The sequence below is a fragment of the Cucumis melo genome, chromosome 1, assembly GCF_025177605.1.
Source record: "Cucumis melo cultivar AY chromosome 1, USDA_Cmelo_AY_1.0, whole genome shotgun sequence".
Lineage (NCBI taxonomy): Eukaryota > Viridiplantae > Streptophyta > Magnoliopsida > Cucurbitales > Cucurbitaceae > Cucumis > Cucumis melo.
In genome coordinates, this window is record NC_066857.1 from 14,257,481 (window position 1) to 14,268,382 (window position 10,902).

Sequence of the window (10,902 nt, forward strand, 5' to 3'; positions counted from 1 at the left end):
TCCAAATATATAATATAATTGGGTAATCTTGAAATTTTCTTTTAGAATAAAATATAATGATTGAAATTAAAGTTTTGAAACAAATATAATACAAAAAATTATAACTATGACCCTCGATGAAAATATAACACCGGAAGGTTAAGAAGGAAGAATTATAGGAAAAGCAAGGAAGGAATTGGATTGGATGGACCCACAGAGTGTAAAATGGAATCGGGTACAAGGTCTCCCTCTCCTCCGTCTCCGGCTCAACTATTTATATCCACTGCCAACCCAACCCACCCCTATGAATTAACAATTTAACCAAAAACAAAAAATCGAAAAAAGGAAAAAAGAAAACCAAAAAACCTTCATTTTTCTCTCACCTCTTCTTCATTATTCGGTTCTCTTTCTCTCCGTCTCTCTAAAGTTTTCCGGCTCGACGTCGGCAGGTTTGTTCGGACCGAACTGCATTTTGTTTCACTTCTTCTCCCCCATCACTTTGACTGAATCTTCGAATCTCGATTCTTTTTTTGGTTTCTTTGATCGCCAACAGTAATAAACAAACATATAAATATATATATATATATATATATCTATATTTATATTTATATTTCTTAAAATAATATTTGCATTCCTTCGCTGATCGCCGCGGGATTTCGATTGGATCTGCACCGTAATCATACTCCCATGTGAGACAACTTTTTCAAGCTTCTTTGATTGTTTGTTTTCTTCTGTTTATGATTTCGATTCGTTCTTATTATTTTGCTGATTGTTGGACGGAGCTGGGTTATTACAGATTACTGTTAGATGCGGGAGCTCGGGTTTTTGATTCGTTAATTCTGTTGATTTTAGTGCTCACGAATCTGAATCTGCTTTTTCGGATGTGAATGCTGTTCAGTGGTTCTGTGTTGGTTTAGGACTGTAGTTCTGCTGCTGTACGGATGGGATGTTTGATTCTGGTTGGTTTACGTTAATTATTTGAATGAGATGCTGTTAAAGTAAACTGTTAAGTGCTGTCTTTGGTTAGACGTCATATGAAATTCTATGGTAGAGAGTTAAGCAGTTTGTTGAGTTGCAAGACACTCTAAATCTACTGAAGCAGTTAAAACTAAATCATCTGCGATCAAATTTAACGGTTCTTATTGGAAAGTGGGTAATAAGGGAAACCCGGTTAATGGGGATGGCATGCATACGGAATTTAAGCGCTTCAGTTACTATGATGACGTGATGGGGTTGAAATAATCGTTGTGGTGTTTGGATCTTTTGAGGCCATTTATGCTAAGATCGGTTTGTTGTCCTTAGACTGGTATGTATGTAGTAGGTCTAGCAGAGGAGAGTTTTTGTATGTTTGTTCTTACTTTATTGGGTGTAGAATAAATGATTTATGTATGGCTTCATGCTGTTGATAGATGCTACATGGTTTTTCTTCTTAAATAAGGAATACTCATTGCTAATTTCCTCTCTATTATAGTTAAGATTGTGGGCATGGGCTCTGCTTCAGTTGTTGATTTAATAGAAGCCTCCTCTGGCGTGCATTTTTCTGGGCGTCTTCTGGATAGAAAGCAACAAAATGGACATACAAGGAGCTTGACCTCAGAAACTGAAAATTTTTACAAACAACCTTTCGTCATTGGCAAGTATTTTCAAGCGTTACATGCTTGATTTCATTTTATGTTGGAGTAGATGCTAGATGCATGAACCTGACGTTTATTTAAGAAGAAAGTGACATTTGTCCTCAATTTTTTTAGTAGGTAATTGTAATGATTTGTGAAATTGTAATGCATGGTTATTGATCCCCATCATAACAGTTTACAAATGTGACTTTAATCTAGACTTTTCTTGAAGCGACATCAATCCTTTAACACTTCATGGCTAAAATTACATGATATATGACTTTTTTTTATTCTTCCTTTTCATTTTCTTTTTCTTTTCTTTCTTTCTTTTCTTTTTTCTTTTCATCTTTCCCCCTTGTTAGCTGATTGAGAAAACTCAAAATGACATCAAGACATGAAAGGTCCAGCCACAATAAATTGCCATTTCTTATTTGTTTTTTATGTTGGTCGTGTGCGTGGCAATCAGTTCCTTTTGATGAATATTTTTGCTCATCTATTTTATTATATTCTAGTTTAGCATCATTTTATGCCGTTCCTTTTTGTGCTTTATAACTATGAATTTTCCCTACATACTCAGATTAAAGGTCTCTTTGATCTTCCATGTGTATGGCTCACAAATCTTCTTAATCTTGAAGGGGTTGCTGGTGGTGCGGCCTCTGGAAAGACAACAGTTTGTGATATGATCATTCATCAACTTCATGACCAGCGAGTCGTTCTTGTTAACCAGGTACTTATTCTCTATGGAAATTTCATTTACTGGCGATGAACATCAGAAATATCATGATAGATGAATTTCCTTAAATAGGAAAGTTTGAGAACATCAACTGCTTGGACTTAATCTCAATTCTAAGTGCCCTCCGATACATGGATGTCTTATTTATTTTTTTAAAACTTAATCTACCGCTACCTTATTCCACTTGGCTATATGATGAAGCATGAAGGAGATTCACAAGCGAGGATTTTTCATCTGATGAGTATCTGACATTGACACTGATATTGATATTATTTGTTGGTTTCATAGGATTCTTTCTATCATAATTTAACTTCCGAGGAACTTATGCAAGTACATGAATACAACTTTGATCATCCCGGTAAGTTTAATTTAATGTTTCAATTATAATTCATATCTTATAACAATTGTATTATTCCTTAGGTATGTCACCATCGAATAATTCCAAATTTATCTCGATGGTAGTATTTTCCTTGATAAGATATTTAATTTGATGTTACTAATTGTTCCTTTAAACATTTTGTGTCTTCCATGTCTTCCTGTCATCCATTTTATTCAATTCATGTTGCTGCCTTCTTTATACTACTATGTCTTTTCTTTATTTCTTGTTCTGCTTTTCCAGTGTTATGGTTTAATTTCTATGGGTAAAAGAATATCTAATAGATTGAAGTTTTCTTTTTGGCATTTGATGATAACTACTAGGTTGTGGTGGCAACAGGTTATCCCGTCAACATTTTGGTGTCTATAAAGACTGCAATTTTAGGCCACCAATACGTTTTTTCAAATTAATAGATATTTGAACTTTCTGGTTTCATTAGTTTTACAGTTGCTACAGTTCAAAGTCATATACTTTATGCATTATATGAAGATGCTTTTAGGTTTTACCATTTGAAAAGATTAAAATGTTAATGGTTTTCAAGTCGTACTCTTAATTATTTCTGAACCTTTGAGGAGTATCTGATGGTCAAGTTATAACTTATGTATATGGCTTGAGTTTGGCAAATACTTTAGTTGTGTTCTGGGTTGGGGTGGAAAAACGGATGGAATGCTCCTTTCTGATGTAAAATTTCTTGTTATCAGATGCATTTGACACAGAGGAACTTTTAAGTTCAATGGATAAATTGAGGCATGGGGAGCCTGTAGATATTCCAAAATATGACTTCAAGAGTTATAAAAATAACGTGTTTCCACCAAGAAGGGTATGACAATCAGACGTAACTGCCATTCTTTTGCTGTGATTGAAATATTGGTTATACTTGCGCTTTTCTGACTTGTAGATTTTTTTCCCTCTCATCTTTTTGTCCGTGTGAGGCATATGAATTGGTCAGGCTGAAAGCTCTTTCTTTTAGTTTCTGATTTGGCATTACTTTCGTGCAAATAGATTCTCAAGGTGCCGTCATGTATCTTTAGGATACTAGGACATGCCTGTACAATGAATTTGATTCTGCTCTTCTACTCTGTTCGGGTTTTGATAACTTGATTGTGATCTGGGAGAGGTAAAGTACATGGAATTTTGTAGTAAAGAGATCTATACTATAGGTAAAAGTTATAGATTGATGGATGCTCGATAGGCTTGTTTATACCTTTAAAACGCTGATCAACTGTATGTGCTTATTTAATTATTATTATTGAAAATTAAAAGAATGGGGAGTTATTTGATTTATGGAAGATTTTCTATTTCACCTTCATTGTACTGTTTATTAAATTTCTTATTGTGAACACTCACAAATAAATCCTGCATATATTTCATGGCATCATGTATTTCCTTATTTCTTTGTTCACCGTCTAATTCTTATTTGCAGGTTAACCCTTCCGATGTTATCATTTTGGAAGGCATTCTTGTTTTCCATGACCCTCGCGTTCGAGAACTGATGAATATGAAGATATTTGTTGATACAGGTCTCTATGCTCTGTCCTTACTTTTGAATGTTCTGTTTCTATTTTCCTAAGCAATGATTATTTTTTCTTTTTTTAGCTTTTGGGACTTTTTGATCTGAAATTATGTCAGAGGTGTCCTTTGTGGCTTTGTCCCTACTGATGAATGGTGGTGTTATTATTATCCTAGCCAATAAAATTACTAGTTTTATAGACTATCAGGTTTTTAATGAAGTGTTTTCTTCTTTTTATGTCTGTTATTTTCCTTTGTGGGGTATATATGGGTGGAGGTGGGGTGTGAGATAAATATATCTCCATTCTCATTAACAATGAGGCAATAAGGCTTCACTTAGTTTGTGTTTTTTGAAAGGTTTTCTGGTATTTTCATTATTACCATTGCTAAGAATATGCACTGGAATGGATTATGATTTGTGAAAACTGTGAAAATAGTTATTGGATTTAATTCCAGAGAATGAGGAAAACATAATAACATAACAAATATACTCTTTGCCTTCAAATGGTTCTATTTTCTTAATATTATTGTGTTTCTATTTCTTTAATTAAACAAATATGATATATTAAAACAACATAAAATAATCTATAAAATTATTTATGCCTAAATTTAAAATTTTAAAATATACAAATAGTTCTAACTAGATGTCCGAATGAAAATCTTTCTTAATTTTCAAAGAACTATTTGTATGGTAAAATCATTGTTTATTTATTTATTTATTATTATAATTTAGTTAAAAAGATCTGTAACCAACACGTTGTTTTCAAACATTTCAGTTCTCTTTTAATTATTCTTGATAACACTTTTTTCTATCACAAACCAGACATTTTGCTATGGCACATCCAAAATTTGGGGAAATGTTGAACCTACTAAATCGAATAATTGCTTCACATTTTATACTTTTCAGTGCAGATGCTGATGTTCGTTTGGCGAGAAGGATAAGGCGTGATACTGTGGAGAAGGCTAGAGACATAGCTGCAGTACTTGATCAGGTTATTTTTTTTTACCATCAAATATTCCCTAAGGTTTAGTACTGATAGATACTGTGTTGTTTTTTATTCATAACTAGATTGCTTCTTTCAGGGATAGTGGTTCTTCTAATGTTTACTCAATAGGTTTCCTTCACATGCAAATAATAAATACATGGAAGTTAATCTACAATGTTGGATTGATCACAATTATCTTACTTTCCCACCCGTTTGACTTTAATTGTAACCTGACTTTTGAAATGAGTATTTTTAAAATTTTCAGCTGTTTCTAGATCATTCTTTCTCTTTCTTCTTCTTTTCCTTTTTTTTGTTGCTTTTTTATGTTTAGGAATTTTATAATTTTTTATGTTTTTATTTATTTTTATAATAATGTTTTTGCTGTCCTGTTGATGCAGTATTCAAAATTTGTGAAGCCTGCTTTTGATGACTTCATACTTCCTACAAAGAAGTATGCTGATATCATCATTCCCAGAGGAGGCGATAATCACGTAGCCATTGATTTAATTGTACAACATATTCGCACAAAGCTTGGTCAGCACGATCTTTGTAAAATATACCCTAATTTATATGTTATCCAGTCAACCTTTCAGGTATGCAAACCATCTGTTGTGTGTTTTGCTATTTTCTTAAAGAATGCTCAACGTAATTTAAATATCTACTTTTTGCATTTCTAGTTATTTTTTTTTGTTGGGTATTAACACTGGTTCCTTCTTTCTTTCTTCCAGATACGAGGCATGCATACATTGATACGTGATGCTAAAACTACAAAGCATGATTTTGTGTTCTATGCTGACCGATTGATTCGGCTGGTAAGTTCAGTGCCTGTAGAAATTTTTACTCATCAGCGGTCATCTTTCCTTGTGGGCATTGCCCAAGAAGTTTCTGTTTGGTTTTTATTCTTAGTCTTAACATCCTGACCCTTTATTTAGGTTGTTGAGCATGGTCTGGGACATTTACCATTCACTGAAAAGCAGGTGACCACTCCAACTGGTAAGCCAGTTTACTTAATATATCAATGTATTTATGCCATCAAGGCTTCTGGTATTCAATGCCAATTTATTAATCAGTTGAAGGACGGGAATCTAAGCATTTAGTTACTGTCCTCTTTTTGCACTGATTTCTGAACTTTATGCTTTTCTGTCAAATTTAAATGCATTTTGATTCTTTTGATTTTTTTAAAAAATAATCGTATCTGAATGATTTGCATCATTGCTCTCTGGCATTCACCCTATTCTTACTTCTGACATTTCTTTTCTGTGAAAAAAAGCGCCAACTTCAAAGCTTCATTCTTAAGTTTTGGGTGCATTGCCATGTTTTTCTTACTCTGCTTTTATTTGAGCATTTGGGTTGGGACCAACAAATTATATTTTTGTTAAAAAGGATTTATCTCATTAATTTATACAAACAAATAACCAGGTCCTTGCTTTCTTTACCCTGAAAAATCATAGTCAAAACTAGCATGTAAATATCCATTCATTGTACTTGTAACTTTCTCTTCTAGTCAATCATGATGCGATATGTTTAATAACTCAACTGTCTTCATTAGGGTTTGTTCTCTTTTTGAGACGTGTTGCATCTTTCTTATTTATACGTTTATGGAATTACCAAAACCTGAAATTTTTGGTGTGGACACAGGATCTGTATATAGTGGTGTTGATTTCTGCAAGAGGTTATGTGGTGTCTCTGTCATCAGGAGGTTAGACGTCATCCCAAACATTTCTGATTAGTTTTTCTTCCATTATTTTGGTATCAAAATGTAATTTTTTTTGCCGACAAGAGCCTAGCTCAAGTGGCACTATACGCACCCGAGGACCAAAAAGTCCTGGGTTCAAATCCCCCACCACCAATTTGTACTAAAAAAATGTTAATTTCATTCCTTCAAAGGGGTGTCTTTAATTTGCTTAGGTATTGTGTTTTATCTTGATCCTTACCAGAAAATTGCTGAGTATTTTAAACTGATTTCAGTGGCGAGAGTATGGAAAATGCTCTACGGGCATGTTGTAAAGGCATTAAAATTGGAAAGATTCTCATTCATAGGGAAGGTGACAATGGCCAACAGGTATGCTCTTGTTCTGGTTTCTTGGTCTGTTTGGTTCCCAAGGAAGAATAGCATGCAATTCGCTCACATAAACTGACATGTTATCTATGTTGTATCCTTTGTGCAGTTAATTTATGAAAAACTACCCTCGGATATCTCCAATAGGCATGTTTTACTATTGGATCCCATCCTAGGCACAGGTTAGTTGTTCTGTGTTAGCTCATATCTCTAGATTTTACAAATTATTCTTTCCGCGTCTGCTCACTCAAATTTCTGCTTTTTTAAGCTTTGGCATGGCTATTGATTACTCTCATGTGATCAGTGACATGCACTGGGCTGGTTGTGAGAAGCTAAGAACTAGGAATAAAAATTTGAATTAATCAATCACATTTATTCTGATAGTCTTGACAACTTTTCAGGAAACTCGGCAGTGCAAGCCATTTCTTTGCTCATAAGTAAGGGTGTTCCAGAGCCTAATATTATCTTTCTCAATCTCATATCAGTAAGTTTAATAAGTGTTTTTGAAATTCATTTCTACGTAAGAGCATGCTTCTCTTTGTTTTCTTATTGAAATGTCACTTTCTTCCTCACCCTAGGCACCTCAAGGCGTACATGTGGTGTGCAAACGTTTTCCAAGAATAAAGATTGTGACATCTGAAATTGAGATCGGTTTGAATCAAGATTTTCGAGTGGTGCCTGGTATGGGTGAGTTTGGGGACCGGTATTTTGGAACCGACGATGAGGAACAAGTGAGGCCTCTCCACAATAGTTGTTCTTTCAAGTAATAACACTCCCACAAACACAAAAATCATAACTAGTTGTGGGTTGTGGAGAGAGACAATCTCGCCTCAAAATAATGTGGTTATTATATGATGCGTTTCACGAGGTGTTTCAGAAGAAAATTTTGACTCATAAGTGCCTTATATGGAACAAACGTCCCTTATTATTATTATTGTTATTGATTATTGTTACTATTCTTCTTATTCTTTGGCTGTGTAGTCGGCTGGCTTTGATATCTTAAGCATGCTTTGCAATATATAATAACGTTGAGAGAGAGAGAAATGTTTACTACAAAGATATTTTCATAGGGAGATTGTATCAAGTTTAACTATATCAGACTCCGGAACCTGATTCTGTTTAGGTACTAATGTTATATTCTAATCTTGGAATCTTTATTAGCAAGAAAGTATCAGATACTGGAGAAATGTGGTCACTTATGAGAGAGATTGTAACATATTTAGAAGGATTATTAGAGGTATGTAAATTTTGAATTTGCATCTAATGGATATTAGTAGTAGGTCCATTGTGGCAGCCAACTCCAATAATTTTTTTTAGAGCACAAAGAAACAAACAGATGAGGGAAGAAGAATAGAGGAACAAAGAGTATAGCTACGGAATGACGAATGAGGTAAAATCCAAAAAACAACTTTGTTTAGAAGTCGGCCTCTTGCAATCTCGAAGGAAGAAACAGATGAGGACCATTGGCTTTTCTTTTCTTTTTTTCTTTGTTTCTTTTTTCTGTGTTTGGAATGATACAAATACCAGGATTTTGAGTTTTGTTCAAGTACATGGAGGATTCGAGGGTATGGATAATTGAGGGGATGAGTTGCCACTTGCCACTTGGCTTGGAGTGCCATCACTCATTCCTCTATCCAGCCTCGATAACCCCCCTCAGGCTAACTTTGTGACACGTGTCCATGCATGCATGGGCTCTGATTCTGCCTGGATATTCCATGACTAAGCTTATCTATATAGACTGGCCTTCTGCTTTTGCTCTTTCGTCCCTCACCTTCCTATCTCTCTCATAATCACAACCTTCCCCTCTCCACTTCTAATCATGTCTGCCTTTGTTGGAAAGTATGCAGGTATGCCACTCTCTCTCTCTCTCTAATGTACAGACACGTGCAAATGCATATAATGGAGAAAGAACAGTTTGTCTTGTGATGTATTGTGAGAAGTGGTTGAAATTTCTTTTTGTACAGAGGAGCTGATTAAAAATGCCAAGTTCATTGCAACCCCAGGGAAGGGTATATTAGCAGCCGATGAGAGCACAGGCACAATTGGGAAGCGACTGGCAAGCATAAGCGTTGAAAACGTGGAGTCCAATCGCCAAGCCCTTCGTGAGCTTCTCTTTACCTCTCCCAATGCTCTCTCTTATCTCTCAGGTGTAATCCTGTTCGAAGAGACCCTTTACCAAAAGACATCAGATGGGAAGCCGTTCGTGGAAGTGCTTCAAGAGAACAATGTGATTCCAGGCATCAAAGTTGACAAGGGAACCGTGGAGTTGGCTGGTACTAACGGCGAGACCACAACCCAAGGCTTCGACTCCCTTGGGGCTCGGTGCGCACAATTCTACAAGGCCGGTGCTCGCTTTGCTAAATGGCGTGCTGTTCTCAAGATTGGGCCTTCTGAACCCTCTGAGTTGTCTATCCAACAGAACGCTCAGGGCCTGGCTCGCTATGCAATTATCTGTCAGGAGAATGGGTTGGTCCCTATTGTGGAGCCTGAAATCCTAACTGATGGCCCTCATGATATCAAGAAGTGTGCTGCTGCTACTGAGATTGTGCTCGCTGCAGTTTACAAGGCGCTGAGTGACCACCATGTGCTTCTTGAAGGCACCCTCCTCAAGCCCAACATGGTCACCCCTGGCTCCGGTAGCCCAAAGGTGATAATTCATTCATCACCTTGTTCATTTCACATGAAAAATATTAGAAACACAACACAGGCCAAATAGTTCAAATTAGGATACTGTTGAAGTAATATCGAACTATTGAAGTATCAGACTAAAGGTGATGTTATATGATAATAGGTAGCTCCACAGGTAGTCGCAGAGTATACGGTGGCTGCACTTCGTCGTACTGTCCCAGCCGCTGTCCCAGGGGTTGTCTTCCTATCTGGAGGACAAAGTGAAGAAGAAGCTACACTTAACCTCAATGCCATTAACAAATTGGAAGCGTTGAAGCCATGGACTCTTTCCTTCTCCTTTGGGCGAGCATTACAGCAAAGTACGCTAAAGATATGGAGTGGGAAGAAGGAGAACGTTGAGAAAGCTCAAGCAGCCTTCTTGGAGAGGTGCAAGGCTAACTCTGATGCCACTCTTGGCAAGTACGGCGGTGGCAGTGGCGGCGGGATGGCCTCGGAGAGTCTGTATGAGGCGGGCTACAAATACTAAATTAACTTCAATCGCGTGTTGAATTGTATAATAATACTACTTGATCTTCTTCTTTCTCTATCCTCAATGCTCAGATCCCAAGTTTGTGTATGTAACCAAAGCTCTCTACATCATCATGTCCGTGTTCTCCATAATTCATTTGAAAGGATATGTGCTACTCTTTTTTCTTTGGTGTGGTGGTGTTTCCTATTAAAAAGAAATGAGGTTTTAAGTGGATTCGATCACGATATTTATTATTATGGAGAAAGAAACTTTTGATGTTTTATGTCTTTTCATAAAAGAGGAAAGGAGAAGGAAGTGATACTCCAAACCACTTCTATTAAGTAGGGTAAATGGTTAGAAATAGCAATTATTATTATTATTTTGCCTTCTAATAAGAGTTAGAGTTGTCAAACTAAATGGTTATCAAAATGGGTCAATTTTTCCTTTATGCAAATATAATTTTTTTTTTGACAATGGCTGTATTTTGGTTCGAGAGTATTGGGTCAAGAAG

General features: G+C 35.9%; 2 protein-coding genes across 7 annotated transcripts; both read left to right on the forward strand.

Annotated features, from left to right (window-relative positions):
• Positions 1 to 269: 269 nt before the first annotated feature.
• LOC103490174 (uridine kinase-like protein 3) lies at positions 270 to 8,220 on the forward strand. Of its 6 annotated transcripts, none has more exons than XM_008449563.3 (15): positions 270 to 428; positions 1,451 to 1,612; positions 2,228 to 2,319; positions 2,614 to 2,683; positions 3,403 to 3,521; positions 4,125 to 4,221; positions 5,123 to 5,202; positions 5,595 to 5,789; positions 5,925 to 6,008; positions 6,129 to 6,189; positions 6,835 to 6,895; positions 7,165 to 7,258; positions 7,365 to 7,437; positions 7,657 to 7,739; positions 7,834 to 8,220. In XM_008449563.3, the coding sequence occupies exons 2-15, from the start codon at positions 1,465 to 1,467 to the stop codon at positions 8,020 to 8,022; spliced, it is 1,446 nt and encodes a 481-aa protein (XP_008447785.1). In that variant the 5' UTR covers positions 270 to 428; positions 1,451 to 1,464; the 3' UTR covers positions 8,023 to 8,220. The 6 variants fall into 6 exon arrangements, with proteins under 6 accessions (XP_008447785.1, XP_008447786.1, XP_008447782.1 ...); XM_008449564.3 differs by having other exon boundaries at positions 273 to 428; positions 1,456 to 1,612; XM_008449560.3 differs by having other exon boundaries at positions 281 to 668.
• A 146-nt stretch (positions 8,221 to 8,366) lies between these two features.
• LOC103490175 (fructose-bisphosphate aldolase, cytoplasmic isozyme 1) lies at positions 8,367 to 10,576 on the forward strand. Its single transcript, XM_008449565.3, has 3 exons — positions 8,367 to 9,102; positions 9,220 to 9,902; positions 10,047 to 10,576. Exons 1-3 carry the CDS (start codon positions 9,075 to 9,077, stop codon positions 10,407 to 10,409), a joined length of 1,074 nt encoding a protein of 357 aa, XP_008447787.1. The 5' UTR covers positions 8,367 to 9,074; the 3' UTR covers positions 10,410 to 10,576.
• The last annotated feature ends 326 nt before the right edge of the window (positions 10,577 to 10,902 follow it).